This window comes from Triturus cristatus, chromosome 7 (assembly GCF_964204655.1).
Source record: "Triturus cristatus chromosome 7, aTriCri1.1, whole genome shotgun sequence".
In the NCBI taxonomy this organism is placed as follows: Eukaryota; Metazoa; Chordata; class Amphibia; order Caudata; family Salamandridae; genus Triturus; species Triturus cristatus.
In genome coordinates, this window is record NC_140590.1 from 657,869,106 (window position 1) to 657,890,670 (window position 21,565).

The window sequence follows — 21,565 nt, forward strand, 5'->3', positions numbered from 1 at the left end:
TCCCTGTCAATGTGTTTCATTTTCCACTCTGGTCTCCCTTGATTTGTTAGTGTTTTTCGATGTATGATGATTGGTATTATTCAGTGAAGTTAGCATGACTTCTGCTAAAGGTTATGAGTATGTAACTTAACATTTTGTGCCTATGTCCAGCACTTTATTCAGCGCCTCTTTCAGATCTTTCAACACTGTACCCTAGTGGTGGACAGGAACTAAAAGCAGCCCTAGAAATTGTGTTGATACCAGCACCCTAGCATAGCAAGGAGTGTAGTGGGTCTGGCCATCGCGAGCAGGGTTTTGGAGGGAAATACATATATAAGTTTAGAAGAACATTTTTTTAATTTTGTGTCAACAGCCATACATAGTCTGGATCGACCAGTTTGCTTAGTAGAAACAGTACGATTCAGTAATACATCCATGATATCGACATCTATTCTATCAAAATGAAACAGAAATGAAATAAAACCTTATACCTCAAAATTACAAGAACATTTTATTGTATTTCTCTGGGCTGTTTGCCAGGCTAGAAAGCTGATGATCCCCCAATCCACCCACAAAAGCTGGTATGCCCCAGGAGTGTCATTGGAAGGCACGTCTCTTTTACAAATAAAGCACTGTTAATAATAGCCTAGTCTAGAAGATATTGGAAGAGGAGAGATCTGTATAATTCCAAGGAACAGAACTTCAAGAGAGCATTACTTAGCTGACGGCCATCTTCTCATAGAAATGTGTATTAAGCTAAAGGAGATTGTCATGCGTGGGGTTGGTCATTTAAGAAGATTGAACAACTGGAGGCCATATAGATCACTGTTTGTCCATGGAGGCAACTCGCAAACCACAGAACTTCACACATTTTCAGTCCGCAGCAAACTCTTTCATATCCTCTACAAAAATGAACGAAGCATAAAGAAAAGAGCTCCATTATCCAGAGGCATTTTTATTTTTTTCCAGTATAACAACCGATGGACGTTAGGTTTGCAATAGTAAACAATACACATTTATAATGCACTTCAATATATTTTTAGACTTTCCTATAAGTACATTTGTACAAGTATGACAGCATAAATAAAAATACAAGCATATAAAATATTAAGTTAAATACAAATAAAGATGTGAATGGGTTAGAATTGGTTCTGAATGGTAAGTATAAGTCCATATACTATATAATGTATTAATGCACAACCCATTTACGGTTCGAAGTTTAAAAGGAATGGTGCACTTTGAGAGCATTTGCCTTTTGGCTCACAAAAACTGTCAGTCCCAATTCCTTGTTAAAGCAACATCCAGGATCCGAAAGTTTCCTTCTCGTCACGATGGCTCCACTTTGGACTTCTGATTTCCGCGGCACAAATTTATCTACCAAAATCAGAAACAAAACCACCTTATTCTTCCCAGCCAGAAACAATGGGTAGGATGAGTTTTAACAGGTTTAATGCATATGTCAAATGCCAGCCAGCATCAAGCGATACCTTGTGAGAATAATAGTGGGTCCTTCATGCTTGAAGTCATAGAAACACTGATCCAAGTAGCTGATTAGCCGTTTGCATCCAGTAATCCAGAACATAGTTGCTACAACTAGGCTTTTGCTGTAACAATGCACAGAGAAATAAAAGGTTCCTTACACTGGCAGCCTGTTTGCTCTCTACTATCAGAGCATAAGTGTCAACTTACAATGTTTATGTACAGTTTCTCTAGACTAAGTGTGCCCTTTAGACCTCCACAGGTCCCATGTATAATTGCCAGAAGTGCATCTTCAGACATCGGCGAAGTACTTTTGACCAAAAAAAACAAAAAAATTGGTAACAAGCCTTCAGTGCACGTTAGCATCACTGAGTAGTCAACAATTATTTTGGTTTTCAATGACAAACCCGCAAAGCGGAGAACAATGACCCTTATGGCTTTAATATTTTTTCCAAACGTGGGGGACCATAAGTCTGCCAGGTCCCTCTGGGTTTCAGACCCTGTAGTAATTATAAGCTAACATTGAAACTGGTCGGTACCGGCCCTATAAATATGTCCTTAACTTAACAAACAAAAACACTGCTCGATTTCTGAACAAATAAAGTAGAACACGTTAATGCAGAGGCCTTCAAACTGAGGGGCGTGCCCCATCCCCCTCCCCCTTTGGGGGTCTATTCCCAGAGGGGCAAAAATGCCTGTGCAATTACTTGTAAATGAAGTTAGCCTGGAAGCACGTTTTCAGGCTGTCTTGATTTACTTGTAGTTGAAGAGTAAAAACGTGTGGTGCTGTAATGCTTAGTGCTGTGGTGGCCGTGTGAGTGAGCGTGGAGACAATGTCAAGTATGTGAGTAAAATGAACACAATATTCTACATTTTGTTGTATTCACCTTCAGTTAACTGCATGTGAAACAGCAGGCACACACCTTAAATGAAAACTGAATGCAAGTTTAACAAATAGATGGTGAACATACTCTTTTCAGTTATTAAAGCTCAGTTGGTTAATGTCATCATTTGTGTGTGGGACCAGATAGTCACACAATTAAATCCTGATTGGTTCAGAGAGGAGTGACTTGTATATCTATAGTGCTATGAACTCTGAGCCTGGGGCAGAAAGTACTGTGAATGTCATTACTTTAAAATTGTAGTTATTGTATTATACAGTATAAAATAGGCTGCCGGAAAATGTAGTGTTTAAGATATAACAAGGGCTTTAAAAATATACAGCTTTGTAATAAGTAATCAGATTGTATCTAGTGCAAATCTTTTTAAACGTCCAAAAAAGAACATGCTAGAGAACTTTGTTGATACAACCTTAATAGTAGTTCTCAAAAGGAATATTTTTCACCATAAACCTTAATGTGACTCCATCTATTGAAGTCAATACTGGCTCCAAAGCAACCATTATATTCTAGCCTTATAGCCCGCCGTAGCGGGCTATACCGGCTATTAAAGGCCCGCTACTGCGTCACAGGCCCGAGCCGAAGGCCGGGAACGTTAACAAGGTAGCGGGACTTTAATAGCCGGTATAGCCCTGCTACGAAGGGCTATAAGCCTACTAGAACATTCTGCCACTAGAGGGCAAAATGTTCTAACAAATAAAACAAAGGCTTCTCAAAGGAATTTAAATCCCCTCGAGCTCCGAGAAGCCTTTGTAAGACATTGGAATGTTGCTCTGCGGGCCTTTACCGGTCCATAGAAGCAAAGAGAACTCCATTGTCTTCAATGGAGCTCCCAACATTCCAATGTTCCAATAGGAGATTAACCAATGGCATACATTCACATTTCTTTCTCTGGTGAGATGGCATGTTTCTTCTAGAACTCTCTATCCGAATCTTGGCTTCTCATCACAGGAGCCCTTCCAACCAGCCCTACTACGAAAACTACAAAAAAGGGTGTAGGGCCCAATCCCTTGCTAGAGTTAGAGCTCAAGTACGTCACCCTTGCTTCATGTGGAACAAGGCACAAACATCAGGGTGGTAGTGTGGTTGCTAGATTTTTCTTTTTGGTTTTTTAATAGCACAGAGCAGCAGAAAGCCTGATTTGGACACCAAGCCTAGGAATGAAGGCCTCAAGGAATGAGCAGAGTAGACAAGACTACTTTGCAGAGCTGTAGGTATCCTTGGTTATGCAGAATACCATCTGTTTTACTACCTTTCCTTTGTTTCATTAGGGGACCAGTGCATACTTCCTGTATCATCATTGTATCACTAGTGAAGCAAGTGCAGTTGCACCGGGGCTCTGGTGTCTGAGAGGCCTGCTGCATCGCAATAATGAATGGCTTAATTTAAAAATGGGGTATGGGGGCTGATTTTTCAAAAGTAGGGGGCAAAATGCAGGACCTCATTTATTTTTGGAAAGGAACAGTCAGTCTATTTCAAGACTGAAGTGATGGTCTGCATTTGAGTGGAAGGGGTGAAAAAACAGACGAGATGATAGCCTGCATCGCAGGACCACAGCTATCATTAGTGTTGCAGTTGCAGTGTGGCCCAAGAGTGTAAGGCTCTTAGAGCCCCAATTATGGGTAGGAGAGTTTTTGCTCAACTCTGTTTTTGTTTGCTCCATTTGCTCTTTTATGTCTTAAATTTAGTGTGGATTATGAGCTACAGGCAGGAGCCCCTGAAGTGATATCCTAATCCCAGCTCCCTACGATCAGCCATTGTTCTCCCACTCCCCCAATTTTTGCCATAACCTTTTGGAGGGGGGTGGGCCCCACTTCATAACATTTGTGGGGGTGGGCTTCATAACATTTTACTAGGGGGTGGGGGGAGGAAATAAATGCTAAAAGGTTTGAAGACCTCTCCGTTAAGGTAATCCAAGTCAGCGATTTAGTTCCTATTTCTAATTTAACATGTTTTATTTTGTCTTCCATGCTCTTAAGAGTGTATGTTATTTCTTGGATGTTATGGTTCTGTAGTTTTATCTGCAGCAGAATTCTTTTGTATAGTGTATATGTTGAAATGAGATACATAGCCACAATTGATGCTTGGAGTTAGGCTGAATGCAGTGTGAGTTTCACACAGTAGCTGTCACTAGGCTAAAAAGGTGTTCAGAATATATGGTCATCCAAACCTTGACCTCTCTGTAGAACACACAGAGCAATGGTCATGTATGCCAGCTGCAACTGTGATTTTGTGCAAATGTAGATAAACAGTGATCAAAATATTGACAGAGGAAAAGAAAATGCTAATGAGTGGGTGTGTGTATGTTTGGGGTGTTGGGTGAAAGAGGTAGAAGGAAGTACATACAAGATAAAGTGAACAGACGGTGCTGAAGAGGAAAGAGATGAAGTATGAGAGAAGTGGATGGACGATTTCAGAAAGACGTGGAGAAAAAGGGTGTAAGTGTGTAATGTAGACTGCAAAGGAATGTGGATTGAAGGAAAGAACAGGAGTGACTGAGGCGCTCTGAGGACCACTACCCCTCTACAGACCCCAGTAATGTTTAATTCACAGCCTCAGAATTTCAGAATAGAAACATTTTCAATATTGTATCCAACAAAATCATAGTTGTTGCTCATATATCTTATACAGCTAAAAGTGGTTAACAAAGCCAGTAGTCCTGGCTTGTTTTAGGTGTATGTCATTTTTCGTGTTATATATCTGGACGCAATAACTGTGAGCACAGTAAAGCAGCTAAATACAAGCGTGGCAGAACACTATGGGAAGCACTGATTTTTAGTTTGTGTTTAAGCCACTCTCTTAATTACTTATGCCATGCTCCTTTTAGAGACCCTCCACTTTTTTCATCCCACTTAAAGCCCTGTGAGGGACATTTCAATATTCTTTGTGTCTGAAGCTGCTGTGGTATGCATGCACATCTCCTTCATGTAAAAGGCTGATAAGAATGGAATAAAAGGGTGCAACCATTATATGGCAGCCACTCTGACGCAATTGACGCTGTTGCTTGGGAGGGAGGGTGCTTCCAATGGCCGAGCTAACTGAGGGTTCACCACCAGAAACGTTTAGCTCCCTCACCTCTGACGTGCCAGGGGAAGTGAGGATTGGGCGAATGGGACATCTGCTGATTTTCAGCAGATGTCCTGTTGCCACCTGCTGTAAATGTGTTCCTACATCTGCAGTGATCGATATGGATAGTCAATAACGTTTCATGAGAGACAGCCATGTAAATGTTGTAAATGCAACAAATTAAATCATGATCAACAGTAGTTTCAGGCAGAAATCTGTGGTTTGGTTTACTATGTCTCTTGTATCTTTAGGACTTAGGATAAGAACGTTTCATTTTGTTGCCCATGCAACAGGATCATTTAGATGAGACAATAGTTTGACTTGGGTTGTGCAAGACAACAGTTTGACCAGCGGCGGCTCCTCTGCTTAGGTGGAGGAGCGTCGCCCCACTGTGCTTTGAAGCAGTGCAATGGAAAAAATAATATGATAACTGGAGTTATTATCATATTATTTTTTGCATTCCCATTGCTGCCAGGGTAGGGCTGGGCTGGGCGGGGCTGGGCACCTTGACCCATAGGGAGGAGGAGTGGCTTTTGCTGCACCTTAGGTGCACATGACTGTTTGCCCGGCCGTCTCCGGCCAGCCAGTCAGTCATGCGCACTTTGGACATGTTCTCCACCCAGGCTGTAATGCAGCCTGGGTGGAGAACATGCAAATCCCCAGACCATGTCTGAGCACCGAACCACAGCGCTCAGACCAATCACTACGCTGCTATCAGCAGCGCTGTGATTGGCTTGGGGCGCCTGGAAGCCTGGGTGCTTCCTGTTCCTGGTTCCTATTGGAGAGACGGCAGCTAGTCAGGTAAGTTTTTTTTTTAATTTCCTACCCCCCACTTTACCCCGCCCCTGTCCCCTACCAGCCGCCACTGAGTTTGACCTAGGTTGTGTAAGACAATTGTTGGACCTAGATTGTGCAAGACAATAGTTTGACCTAGGTCATCAAAAACACTGCTAATCAGAAACTAGGCATATTAACTCAACAGATTGTGGGGATCTAATGATAGAGACAGATGTGCACTTTACCCAGAGGCCTCGATTACGATGAGTCTTGCATAACAGCATCATTATTTATCGTACCCAATAAGTAACAATCCCTTGGTGGTCCTTAATTATTGGAATTGATAAATAATGGCAATTATTCATGTTACCCAAAATCTGCATGCCTCTATACTTAGCCGGCTTTCCCTACCCTTAAATAGTACTGGTTCGAATTGCCGAAACTTCCCTTGGGGAATATTGCAGGGGTGTGCGGTTTGCTGCAGAAATCATAATTCTGATATGTACAGTAACAAGAAGTAAGATACTTATCAGAATTGTCTGGAGCACTCATAATTGAGGCCTTGGCTGAAACTACATATATTTCTAAGTCACAGTAACCAATGTCAGTTAAAAAGAAAGCTCAGTGCTGTATTCTGTTCTATATTTAGACTACACTAGTCTCACTGGTAATTTTTGATAACAGAACACTTGATTGTTGAAATATTATAACTAAAATTAAGTGCCACATTACAGTTTTGTAAAGAACCACAGACTAGGTATGAATCAGTATAGCCTTTGCCCAAACATTCAAAGATCTAAAGGGAGTAAAATAACTACCATGCTGGACTGTTATCTCAGATAGGAAGGGTTACTTATCAGCTGGGCCACTAGGATTATACAGCAGGGAGCACCCAATTATGCAGCAAGAAAAGGCAAATTATACAGCATAATGCGGCACATTTTTTGATAGTATTACTTCATTATTTTGTCATTTTTACACAAGAGAATACTGTCTGGGCAAAGCTTTCACCTCTTTACTACCAGTTTAGCAACCAAATACAGAAATAAGCAACTGAAAGAGGAGTAGTTAATCTTCGAGAAAGGACTTCCCCTCTGCCCAAACACATTTCGCAACATATTTGTAAACTTTTGATCGGTTTGAGCTGCAATTTTTTTTTGTTATAATCTGCAGATTATGCAGCAGAGGATGTATCATGTGGCAAATCCATAATTATGCGAAAAAAGTTGCGGCTGCAGAATTGCATAAATCTAGTGGCCCTGCATATCAGTAACTTTAGTGCTCCGAGTCAGTAAGGCTCTTGTTATCGTATTCTCTTTCACCTCGTGGCAGAGTGCAGAACTCTTAAAAAAAATGTGCGTAAGGCTAAGAGACTTCCTTAGGAATTGTCATCCATGCTATGAAGACCTCATCCATTGTACACTGTTGCCATGCCTCATATCCACATTTTGGATAACTAGAACCTACTACCAAAAAAAATCCTTTTTTTTTTTTTTTTTTAATTATGTTGATCACAATAACTTCTTTTAGCTCCCCTCGAATCCCCTCTTACCCCGTCACCACAGACCTGTATAGGCCACGTATGATCCAACCTGTCTGCACAAACTTATTATGTTTTTCTTGGTAATGTTTTTGAGAGTATGCATTTTTGTTTCACTTAATGCCCCTGTAACAGAGGGAAATTCAAAAGAGGAACATTAAAATGCTGCTGGTCTGCCAAAATGATCTCGTCATCTTGTCTCAATGAAGAACCATATACATTACCACATTTCCACAGACGGTGGACTTTGCTTGTTCAAACAGAGAACAGACGTTGTGCTGCAGGGGCACACCTGAAACAACTCTCTAGTATAAGATAAAATGTGTGTAAGCTGCTCAGAAAGAGGAGGACGGATACAACGACAAAAATAGCCCTTTACTTTTTAATCAATCAATCATACATTTATAGAGCACTGCAAATCACCCGCGAGGGTCTCGAGATGTTGTCAATTTCCATCAAATCTATGTCACATAACCATAATCTCCTATCAACAGAAACAAGAATAAACCACAATTTTTTTCTGTTATGCAAATGCCGGCGACTTTGATCGAGACAAGTTGGGCAATGTTTCCAAGAAGTTTCCCAGTTGAACTGAAACTCACCTGACCCTTCAGCAAATTCTAAGGCAATTGCTCCAACCTCTCCTCACACAGGTAAAAGGAGAGGAGACCTGGTAGTGGCGTGGAGAGCCGACAGTGTCAGTAACGGTGAACAGCTCTCGGCTAGGGGGCTACACCAAGGAACGGCTCAGGGCTAGGAGTCTGAAAGTGGCCAACTCAAGAGTGAAACCCTATGGCAGGGGCAGCTCAAGTATGGACTGGTGGGTTGATGATACTCCTACAGGGCACTTTGCTTATGTTAGGTTATGTTATGTTAAAACCTCTTGTATAACGTGCAGTTGCCCCAGCGAAGGGGCGTCCCGGCGCTGAAGGCAGAGTCCGAAGAGAGCGAGAACTAGACTGTAGGAAACAAGTGAGTTTTAATGATTTTGCGGAAGGATGACAGGCAGTCTAACTGACGAATCTGCACAGGGAGGGAGTTCCATAGCTTTGCGGCCAGATAGCGGAAGGACCTGCCCCCCGCCCTAGTGCGTTTCACACGAGGAACAGTGGCCAGAGTTTGCCCAGCAGTGCGGAACTGGCGGGTGGGAACACATGGGACCAGCAAATTGGATAAGATCTCAGGGGTGTAAAGTTTTAAAATTTTTAAAGCTAGACACAGGGTCCTAAATTCAATCCTTTGGGAAATGGGGAGCCAATGAAGGCGACGTAGGGTGCCCGATGCAGAACATGTTCTGGGGAGTCTGAGCAGAACTTGGGCGGCTGCGTTCTGAACTCGTTGAAGGCGGTTGACTTCGGCCTTATTGGCACCCAGCAATAAGGAGTTGGCATAGTCAAGTCTCGACAAGATAGTTGCCTGGACTATCAGCTGACGTGTGGCTGGACCCCGTAGGAGTCCAAAGCACGTGACAGCAATCTTTTTAGTATGGTCTTGGAATCCAAGAGTGGAGTCAAGTCAGATCCCTAGATTCTTCACCACCATCTTAGGGGTAGGAGCACAACCCAAGGATACTGGCCACCACTACGTATTCCAGAGCCCCTTGTCCTTTCCCACCAACAACACTTCAGTTTTGTTAGCGTTAAGCTGAAGGCAGTTTGTAGTAATCCAGCAAGCGACCGCCTCTAAACCATTCCGGAACTGCATGGCGTCCCGAGACTGGTCATCAGAAAGGGCCAACACCAGCTGGGTGTCATCAGCATAGGAGACCATGGTTAAACCATGGTCCCACGCGACTTGTGCCAGGGGTTGGACATAGAGATTAAATAGAGATACTTTGGCTGGGAGGTGATGCGGCGTTTAAGGTTGGAGCAAGGGATGGAGGACCACCATTTAGAGGACCCAGGCCGCCATCAGCCCTGAGTTGTCATTCACTGCAGTTAGAATGTTGTCCCTATGCTGAAAAGGGATGGTAATCACCATGCCTTTCTTTTTAAAACTTCATAAATCACACAAAGTTAAAATAAAAAGCACTGGCAAAGCCAACAGGTCTTGCCTTTGCGGGCTTTTGTCTTTGACAATGGTTTTTAACCATGTTGCACAGCATTCATGATGCAGTGCAGTGGCTAAAGTAAAAAAAACTAATGATGTGGCCACCGGTGTCATTTTGTACTGCAGCAACAAATGATGGACGAAATACTGAATGAATCAAACATCCTCCCCCATTCAAGAGATCTGAGTTAAATCCATTGTTCTTTTGCTTACTAAGCCGCAGCACTGTGTCATTTCGTAGGAAATTACATGGGTGTTATTTTTTCTTTTGAGTAACCAATCAGAGTTGAATTGGTAACTAATAAGAAAAGCAAAAAACAAAAGTTTTTTTTCTTTAAAACAGGTGGGAGGAGCATAAGCAACATGTTGCAGTGTTGGGAGAACACTGAAAAAACAGGGCGTGGTCAACTGTGAGCAAAAAAGGGGAAGGTGCTAGGGTACATTGAATCAAACTGGAGGGGATGCAAAGGCAATGGGTGAGGGCATGAGTGAAAGCAGCAGTGGGTTGGGAGAAAGCAACACAGGGCGCAGGTGGGGGAAGCAAGAGGGAGGGAACGAGAAGTCGGTCAACAGAGAGCAACACAGTGCAGGGGCAGAGACATACACAAGGGAGAAGGCTTGAATACACATGCACTCTAATGGAGTCCTTTACTCAATATAAAAAAGTAGTGCAGTGGAAGCAGCAATACCAGCCAGCCAAAGAAACTGTAAAGAGACAATTCACCATGGGAGGGAGAAACACAAGATTGTCAAGATGGGACACAAATACGAAGCAGGCAAATGTGAGTGACAAGGAAAGTCAACCAATGATGAGCAATGGGTGGGCTACAACCCAATCTATGTTCTTGGTAAGCCACTATATGCCTCGCAACAGACAGCACATGTGCTGTCTAGTAGGCTTAACCAAAATGTTAATGGAGTTATGAGTTGCCAACTCCTTTCATTTTCACTTGCCCAGCCACTGCTACTGGAAGGAGGTAGAGTCACAGGAAAGACGAGCCATTTGCTCCTGCTCCCAAGGGCCTGTGCTGCACCGCAGACACTGGTGGGGCCCTGGGAATGTGGTGAGAGTGCATGGCTACTTTGCGGGGCTGTAACAGGTTGGTAGAGGTAGTGGGTAATGCAGCACAGAGCCCCTGCAGTGGCTCGGAGTTTGGCCACCAACCAACGGAATCCAGTGCCCCTGCTGTGCATCGGGCAGGTCTCAGAGCCCCTTGAGCTGAGGCAGCTCAGTCGCTGCAGCCCTCGCAGCCCTACCATTTTCCAGTTTATTTGTGCCTCACAACCAACCGCTTCTTTCAGCTGCCCCTGCAACCAATCTCCATGACATGAAAGAATGGCTGCTCTTTACTGTTTTCAGCTGAGAAGGAGTTAGGCCACTTATGAGAGAAGGCATTACCTATTTTACTTTAGTTATTTAAAGACATGGGCAGTTATTTTTGTATTCCAATATCAAAACATATTGGAGTTTATGGAAATGGATTTATTTAATCTTGTTGACCGGTGGCAGTAATGGGCCACAGTTTTAGCAAAGCAACACAAATGTTTGAAAACCGAATCTACAAGAGGGTGGATGTCAGCCTTGATGATTGACTGCAGTAGCTGTAGCAAACCCATTAAAAAGGCACTGCAGTCTAACCATTCACAACACATCTATTGATGTTTTAGATACATGGAAATCCTGTGTTTCATTTTCTTTTTCTTTTTTGCTTCTACAAATCAGCCACGCAGGGCCAGTGTCACATTAAGACAAGTGTGTGCTATTGCCTTGCACCACCACCACAATGGGCCAGAAGTGGATTCCAGATTGCAATCTATTGTGTAAAATGGCCTTATAACTTGAGCAAAGGGCATGTGCAAGCTACAAAACATAATTTTTCCTAGGTCTTCAAAAATCCTCGCACAAAAGTTGCGACCTTGCAAAATCTCTGAGAGAGAGATTCATTGAGTCAATAATTAAAGACAAAAAAAGATGGCGATCCCTCACTAAGTTTTTAGTAGTCAATTGGATAAGCAGTCAAGGCATCAACCAAACTAGCCTTTCAAAGATACAGCCTTGCTTGGGAACTCCAGATTTCTCTTGGAACAGTCCACCTAGGGGGAGTCTTCACTATACCCCTGATCATGTGCCCTCTACCTCTAATGAATGTTCCAATGGCTGACAAATCCCTGCAGACTTTCATTTACCATCCGCTTTGCTAAACCCCGATTGAAATGGAGAAAATAGGTTTTTATACTGCAAACTTACCTTTTCCAAGATGTGTAAATAACAAGTGCTAATGTTATCCGATTTAATGCAACTCAAATGTTCTGACCTTGGAAAGTAGGAAGGCCAAGTTGCATGGCAGAGATTCGAACCAAGGACCTACAGATCACAGAAGATGTCAGCAGTAAGTGTTTAAGTCACTGAGATATTTTGCCCCCTTCAAGTAGGTAAAATATGCAACAGAAATGATGTGTCTTGACAAAGAGAAAGAATACACATCAAAAGGTAGAATGTCCTTTTAGTTGAATAAAACAAATTACGAAAGTAAAGGTTAAATGAAACCTAAAGCGGAAATCTATACAAGTTAGATACAGTCTAAATTAGGATTCCAAAAAATAACAGTTCTGGGACAGAAAGTTGTTCCCAGAACAAAAACCTATGCTATACACTCCCTTCCTAGCTTCTTTGACCCAGAAGGGTCGTGTGATCTTTTCAGGGAATGGTCATGAAGAAAATTAACCACTATAAATAACCAAAGCTTAAAGTACACTGAAATTTAAACTATCACAGGGAACAAAACAAGCAGCATGCCGGGATTTACGTGGCACGTCCTCTGAGAGCACTGTGCTTGGTTGTAATATCATTATGTTACCACTAGGGTATTCGTTAGCTTGGCAACCATCGGCTTGAGGACTCAACCCTTGGCACATAACACTGATAGCAAATACTGCCTGGATTCTGCAGATGTGGCGTTTGTCGTGAGCTGGAGTGGTTGTCTGAACCTCCATCTCTTCTGTAAGAGTTTAAATCTCCTTGTTGGTAAAAGGGCTGCTCTGTGGTTTTAACGACTCTGAATGCTCACAGGTGGGAACTCATTCTCGTCATCCAGACGCACAGGTCCAACTGCAAACTCGTGCTCAGGGATCACCTCTCCGCGCAACGTCCCTCCATCTTCGGAGTAGCCTGGAAATGTACAAGCGGACAGCATGAGATTCAGGATGAAACGATGGCCAATGCAGAATTAATACTGAAACAAACAAAAAAACACGATCTGTTTTTACGGTTCGCCTGCACAGCGCTTGCGCTGTGCTTGTGAAATTTCTTCTATTTAATGTATCTTAAAAGGAGGCTCTTATCAGTTACTGGAGTCGAATTACTGTGTTCACTCACTTTTGTGTGGAACTTCTTTCTTTTGTTAACTTCCTCTGGCTGCAAGCATTTACGATACCTCCACTAAAGCTGTTCACACTGCTTAAGCCCCATTCACTGTCAAAATAAGTTCTCTTCCCATGGAAAAGGCAGACAGTATGCTGAAATGCTTGCTTTTTATTACTTAGTTGTGTAAAGTAGATGCTTTAACCTTAGAACATTTGTGACATTTCCAATTCATGCCTCAGTACCTTTATTTCCACTTTGAAGGCATTATCGGATTAATTTTTTCAACTTAATCTGTTTGGTCATTATGATCAAATTCTAAATGTAACAACTATTGCACATTATAAATAAAGTTAATATTCAAGAGCTATGCTATATTTGACTAAAAACAGGCACCCATACGTGCAGTTACATTGCAGACAACAGGGTCATGATTTGAATGGTGAAGCAGGTGCTGTAGCATCAGACGCAAAAGTTGTCAGAACTCCTCTAAACACATAATATTGCTATATTTCACTACTAAACAGGCAGTCGCAATTGCAGTTACCTTGCAGTTAAAAAGGACTTGATTTGAAGGGTGCAGCAGGTGCAGTGGAACTATGACCAAAACCTCGAGGCAATCCACTAATACCTAAAATTGCTATATTTTACTACTAAAAATGCTATCACAAGTGCAGTTACCTTTGCAGACAGCAAGGTAATGATTTGAATGGTGCAGCAGTTGCAGGGGCACCGGGCTCAAAAGTTGTCAGAACTCCTCTAAACACATATTATTGCTATATTTTACAACTAAAGAGGCAGTCACAAGTGCAGTTATCTTGCAGGCAACAGGGCCATTATTTGAATGGTGTAGCAGGTGCAGTGGCACCAGGTTCCAAAGTTATCAGAACCCCTCTAAACACCTAATATGGTATATTTTACAACTAAAGAGGCAGTCACAAGTGCAGTCATCTAGCAAGCGAAAGTGTTTTGATTTCAATAGTACAAAAGAGCTCCAGGCACCCCACTAAACACCGATTACTGCTATATTTTATAACTAAACAGGCACTTAAAAGTGCAGTTATCTTTCAGGCACTAGGGTCGTGATTTGTATGGTGTAGCAGGTGGCAGTGACAACCGGTGCAAAACGTTGTCAGAACTCCTCTAAACACCTAATATTGCTATAGTTTACTACTGAACGGGCAGTCACAATTACAGTTACCTTGTAATTGAAAGGGGCTTGATTTAAATGGTGCAGTGGCACTGGGGCCAAAAGTTGTCATAACTCCAGTAAACACCAAATATTGCTATATTTAACCACTAAATAAGGAGACACAAGTGCAGCTACCTTGCAGGCACTAGAGTCATGATTTCAATGGTGCAGCAGGTGCAGTGGCACTGGTGCCAAAAGTCATCAGAACTCCTCTTATCACTAAATATTGCTATTTTTAACTACTAAATAAGCAGACAAGTGCAGTTACCTTGCAGGTATAGGGTCATGATTTAAATGGTCAGCAAGTACAGTGACACTGGGGCCAAAAGTCATCATAACTCCTCTAAACACCAAATATTGCTATATTTTACTACTAGGCAGGCAGTCACAAATGCAGTTATCTTTCAGGCACTAGAGCATGATTTGAATGGTGCAGCAGGTGCAGTGGCACTGGGCCTAACATTTGTCAGAACTCCTCTTAACACATAATATTGCTATTACATCAAATAATTATATTATTTCCATCTTTCATTTAATTTTTCTAAATTTTGTTGTTACTTACCTGCACTATACCACTAGTAATATATTGCATTTTTCTACTAAACAAGTTATACTTTAACAGACTTTCTGTAACTTATATTGTACAACTACTCAGCAAGCTACAACATACAACAAAAACAGCTTATTATTAATCACAGAGGCGAAACCTAATGCATTTACCAATGCGTGTTACTCTTATGACAGCACCAGTTACTTGGCATTGGAGAAGTCCGGAAAAGTTTTCTAACTCTGCCCAAGAGAAACTTAAACTCAACTGGCCCCTCAATCCAATTTAATTTACTACAGGGAAGATCTGCAATCTGAAAAGTATGTAATTGGCAGTTAAAAAGTTGTTTCAAAACAAGAAAGATCAGAAACCTGCCAAGGCTAGAGTGTGACTAGTGATCACAGAAATAGTATTAAGCACCCAAACAGAAAGAATCCTTATCTATATCATTCTCACTTTCAGGGGCCAGAGCAAAGTCAGACACGTTCATCTTCTCCCAATGAAGTCCTCATGGTCAGAACCCACTACTCCCCAAAAAATCCCCCCAAAAACCAGGAGGCTATGGAACTTTAGACCAGGCTACTATACAAAACCCTATGCAATTCTCTTCTTCTACGTCACTGCTAAGTCCTGCATCGACCTCCCCCCTTCACCTCCGGACCTCATCCTCTCTGCTGGAAATCAGGAAAGGACTCAAGACCTGGCTGTTCCACTGAACGTTCCCAGCGCCTGGGAACCCTCACGGGTGATCAGCCGCGCTTTATAAGTCAGGTGTATTGACTGATTGATATGTTTGCTATCTGGTGATAACTTGGGAAAGTTGTTGTGCACAGTGAGTTCAGTTCACTTTCTTACAATCATGAAAGGAGACACAGAGGATTAGCTCACCTGTAACCTGATGTATACTAGGAGTCGATAGTGTAGGGTAAAGGGTGTAGCAAGTCTATGTACCCCATTATTCTTCTCTGTTTCAGGTGAGGAGGATCTTGCTAATAATGGAGTGATATAGACCGTATTGCCCTTGAGTACACACTCAAAGGTGAACTTTGTAGTGAAATGGAAGTGGACACCTGCTATGTGTAAAAAAGAAGTTTCTTTGGTTTTTGCGAAATACATTGCTGACTTATTTCAGTGCTGAATCTTTTGTGAGTTTGCTATCCTACTTGTAAGACTTTGGCACGCATCAGGAACAGATTCCTGTGGTTCACTTAAGAGCTTTACTCTTAACGTCACAAGGCGCTGTTGATGGAGGTAATGTTGGCATTGGACAGTCTGTCTGCCTTCCTCCAGAAGCGTGGCATACTGCGCCTCTGTCGATAGGGCTGCTCCATGTAAGCATCAACACTGAGGATTGACATGCGAAATCTCTTCATTGAGCAGCTTTTGAGATAGACAACAGTCAGTTAAAGCAGACACAAAAGTAGACTTGAAAGCGGACCCATGTGAGCTGCATTTTACTTGCTGGTACGAGTGTATTGCAAGAGATCTTTTACTTTTGTGGCAGAGGCGGTATAGCAAACACGAATTCAAGTAAACGTGAGTCCTCCCCATCCTGCTTCAAGCTACAATATTAACAAAATAATGCATTATTAGGACAAAAAGTTGATATGCCTGAAAGCAGCTTTTTTCATAAGCAAACAGGAGTATGTAGATAGTCTATCGCTGAACATGTTGCCGTTCTTAATTTTGTTACCCATGCACATGCAGATGTGTTATTATACACTGAAGCAAGGCTCTCAGTCAATACAGATGGTTGAATCTATTTGAAAAGTCGGCATACTTAGGTAGCTGGCGCAGGGGGATTGCAATCACAGTATTTGCATATCGCGTTCATTTCTGCTTGGCGGACCACAATAAAATCTGTTCCATTTGAAATAAAAAAATACCTCTACTTTATTCACATTTTATGTGGGTTTATATCACCTCTTACCATCTCTAAATGGAATTTGGATTCAGGTGTTTCTGAATTATTTGAAATCCCAAATCACTGTTAAAGAAGATAATAAAATTATCTGAGTGTAAACCACCAGTGCATTTGGTATATGTATTTTTATTTTAGTCCTCCTAAAGCCACCTGAGTATTTTGAGCTGAACCACCTCGACCTTGCAGCACTAACGAGAATGACCATGCCCAAAATAATCACAAATTTGTCCTGACTGATTTTCAGACCGTCATCGTCACCTCCACCAGTATACGGGAGAGTTGAGGGGAAATGAATGCCCCGCCACCCCTAAAGTTTCAGGCCGACCAGATTTTGTATTCCTAGCTCCTCTTTTAAGCTCACATGCAGCATTTACAGCTTTCTGCAATCTTATTATGATGGGTGCTGCAAGTGTTTCAAAAGTAAGCAAATTCCTGTTTACTTTTGAAGCAATCGTGGCACCCTTGCTTTAGCTTAAAATGTTCAAATCTAAAGTGAGGGTGCCACTATTGTAACAAAAGTCAATAAATAGAAAAAAAGGAGCACCTTCCTGCACAGAAACAATCATGAAATGAAAAAACACAAGGAGAAATAAAGAAGTTTCTTCTCGTTTTGCCTCTCCTGAGGAAGCGTATCTTTTTGGCACATTCCCCGGTTTACCAGGTTTGGTAAATCTGGGAATGTAGCAAAAACCATGGGAGTTGTGTTGGAACACCCCTGCAATGCCTCCCTGGTGCAAAACCATGGGAGTTGTGTTGGAACACCCCTGCAATGCCTCCCTGGCGTAAAACGATGGGAGTTGTATTGCAACACCCCTGCAATGCCTCTCTGGCGCAGAACCATGAGAATTGTGTTGGAACACCCCTGCAATGCTTCCCTGGTGCAAAACCATGGGAGTTGTGTTGGAACACCCCTGCAATGCCTCCCTGGTGCAGAACCATGGGAGTTGTGTTGGAAAAGCCCTGCAATGCCTCCCTGGCGCAAAACCATGGGAGTTGTGTTGGAACACCCCTGCAATGCCTCCCTGGTGCAGAACCATGGGAGTTGTGTTGGAAAAGCCCTGCAATGCCTCCCTGGCGCAAAACCATGGGAGTTGTGTTGGAACACACCTGCAATGCCTCCCTGGTGCAGAACCATGGGAGTTGTGTTGGAAAAGCCCTGCAATGCCTCCCTGGCGCAAAACCATGGGAGTTGTGTTGGAACACACCTGCAATGCCTCCCTGGCGCAAAATCACAGGAGTTGCGTGTGAACACCCCGCAATGTCTGCCTGGCTCAGAGGATTGCAAAGCAGTGATATGCGCTGCATTGCATTTCTCGATATTTTTTGAAGCCCTTCAAAGCCACGCAAAGTGGCTTAGCGAGGCTTCAAACTAAGACTTAAGGTTTGCGTTGCTCTTACACCTTGTTGAACTTACCACCTGTAAAAATATGCCATCACTTGCCTTCATTACAAGTGGTCTCATAATTCCGATAGGGCCGGTAACAGTCCTTAGCGGCCCCATGAGATGTGAGGGTACACTGCAGATCTCTTAGCTTTCGCTGGGTAAAAATATGGCTAAAATGGGGAAACCTGACACTGAAATACTGATTCCTCCAGTTATTCTTCATTTGCAAGTGGACTGTCAGTGTCCAACTCGTAATGTGCCAGATTTTTCAGAGCCCTGGAGTACCGGTACATGGGGGGTGGTTATAATCTGTTCTGCCAATCATAATGAGGACGACCAGTGTATATTGGCCAACTACGTGTTGTTTCTGCACTAACTGGCAGTTCTCAGTTCACTCATACGCCACTGTAGGGCGCCAAAGTACCATCGAACCATTTCGCGTATTCCAAGCTTTCACACCAGGATTTATTAATAATTTCCTTTGATAATTTGCCTAAAAAACCCTCAATTGCTTGAATAATCTATTTGTACTTCATAATTACGCGAATGCAAAGACGCCTTCATTCTCTTTCCCTGCTTAATTTTACTTTGCTTTTTGTAGTGGTATCAGTTGTTTCGTTCCTGGGGCTGCTTTTATGATCAACCCAGGAATACTGATGGATTATTACTTTTTTTTGCAGTTTTATACAGCGGAAACTCAACCCGAAGGCATTGCAGCGCTTTACATGAGCACCAGTTACTTAACACAAGGACACATTCATTTTTTGTAGGCAAGGGGAGATTAAGTGATTTGCCTGGAATCACAGGATGTTCAGCTGACGCCGCGATTCGAAGCCGGTTTGCCAGTCCCAAAGTAGGCAGCTCTTGTTGTACCACATCTGCTCCCATAGTGGATGAGTCTCCTCACAGGCCCCGCCCCAATAAGGATCGTCACACTGTACATGGGAGCCCTGGAATGCTGTGAACAACGCAGTCCTTTTGCTCTTCAACATTATTCGAGTATTTCAACTTCATTTAAAAAATACACATTGCTTAGCGTTACCTTTTCGCTACGATCCCTTACTTCCCTCTTTTTAAAAATTACTTAAAAACAATTGTGAAATAGTTCGTTGACCTTCCATTTAGTAGGTATGTAATTTGATGGACGCGAACGTAGAGAATGTAGTATCATTGGGGGTTGCACAAGAGGGGGCGCAGGGATACCCCCCCCCCCTTATTTAACAATAAATAGTTTTAGATCGCACGTAACGCAACTGTGTGACATTTCAACCTAAGCAGAGAGCGTGGGCTACTATAAACCTAATTAATTGTACACAGTATATAGACCTTGCAGAAACGAGAAGGAACTCTCAGGAATTATACATGTGGCATGCAGGTTACCCCAATTAAGAGCAGCAAAAACGGACCTTGCTAAGGAATTGTTTCAGGTCTAAAGCAATGTTGTTTTACTAGTTTGAAACGCATAGAACTGTGTGTGTGTATATATATATATTTTACCTACTGGCGGTCGCCAGTAGGTAGTTATAGTTAGGACCCCTTTTCCATAGGAAATCCGCAACATTCTATTTTGAATAACTTTGGCGCCGGTCGATGAATCCTCGCGAATTTCTCAAAATAGGTGGGGCGCTACGCTCCGCTCCTACCCTGAAAGTCTCGGGGGGATTCGTCAAGCGGGGGCTGAGATAAAAGGGGGGTCCCAAAACGCGTTTTTCCCATGCATTTTTCCATAGGACCTTTAGAACGAGCTACAGCCCGAACGGCTGAACAGAATTACTAGAAATTTGGCAGAGAGGTAGTCCCTATGTCAAGGAAGTGCCTTTTGTAGGTTTGGTGTAAATCTGTTCAGTAGATTCTGAGAAAATAGCCTTTAAATCAATATATATATCTGAGCCCGCTTACGGTACGCTTACCGTACGCTTACCGTACGCGTACGGTGGCGTGCGCGAGCGCGATTCTGATTGGCTCTTAGATCTTAGTAAACATTCGAATCGGCCGAAACCAGGAAGCGGCGTCCGCCATTTTGTCTCTCGCACTGAGTGTTATTTATCAAACATGATGCCCAAAAACATGTTACGGGGCTGTTTTGACAACTCCCTCCCACATAGTCATGTTGAGGGAGTCCCCAAACATCCCCCAAGAGCAAAAACGGTTTTATTTTTTTTTCGGCAATTTCGCCGAGTACGCTTACCGTACGCTTACCGTAAGCGTACGGTAAAAAATAGAAATAAAAAAAACACTATCCACACTTACCCCACCCCCTGTGCTTTTGGGTGGCCGTAGGCCACCAAATGTACAGGGCTTATTACATCAGTAAAAAAACTATATTTTGGCAACATGAAATTATAAAATCGAAATAAAAAAAACACTATCCACATTGACCCCACCCCCTGTGCTTTTGGTGGCCGAAGGCCACCAAATGTACAGGGCTTATTAAAGTTGATAAAAACCGTGCACGGAACGCACTGCGTTAAGTGGGCGCGCACGCCTCGAATGGCGTAAAGTAACTTAGCATTTAAAAAACCGTACAAATTCACTGAAAAAACCATAGGTTTCACACACGTTATAGTTAGGAATTAGCATTTAAAAAACCTTGCAAATTCACTGAAAAAACCATAGGTTTCACACATGTTATAGTTAGCGGAAATTTTACTGATAAAAAACCAATGAAATTGCCCCGTTATAGTTAGTGCTGGCAACTATAACTCACGCGACCGCAATCTTCTGCTGATGACATATGTGTCTTTATAAAAAAAAATATTTGTAATATATGTATAGCTAAAAATGTATGGAAGAAGACATGGGCAAATAAGTGTCTAAATACAGTATTAGCATCAGCAGAGGATTGCGGTCGCGTGAGTTATAGTTGCCAGCACTAACTATAACGGGGCAATTTCATTGGTTTTTTATCAGTAAAATTTCCGCTAACTATAACATGTGTGAAACCTATGGTTTTTTCAGTGAATATATATATATATATATATATATTCCAAAACACACAGGAGCCCATTTGAGGTGATGCCACACGACTTAAGTAAAGCTCACTTTTCTTTATTGAGTGCTTGCCAGCAGGCACCCTTTCAGGAAATAAAACATCTTTGCATAATCCGCCAGACGCGTTTCAGGAATAACCTTTCATCAGTGGCGTGGTAAAGATGAAAGCGCTGTCGCGCAGTCTATTTGAACACCTGCCACAGTGGGCGTGGTCCAATGGCCTTCTGGGTGTTGTAGTGCGCAAATATTTTCCAAGTGGATGCGCTCTCGTCATTGAAATAAAACCAAGTTTAGATGTACAACGTTCTGAAGGGGACCTGCCCCGCTTTGTGGCAGTCAATAGGAGCTGAAGCGTGCACCAACCTGCACTGGTGTTA

General features: G+C 42.5%; 1 protein-coding gene across 1 annotated transcript in view; it reads right to left on the reverse strand.

Annotated features, from left to right (window-relative positions):
• Positions 1-914: 914 nt before the first annotated feature.
• The window catches only part of WIPI1 (WD repeat domain, phosphoinositide interacting 1), a 219,374-nt gene continuing 198,723 nt past the window's right edge, over positions 915-21,565 (reverse strand). Inside the window, exons 12-13 of the mRNA XM_085617301.1 lie at positions 12,858-12,958; positions 915-1,353 (exon numbers count right to left, since the gene is read on the reverse strand). Coding sequence (XP_085473427.1) covers positions 1,306-1,353; positions 12,858-12,958 — 149 coding nt within the window. The 3' untranslated portion in view covers positions 915-1,305. The remainder of the gene's footprint in view (positions 1,354-12,857; positions 12,959-21,565) is intronic.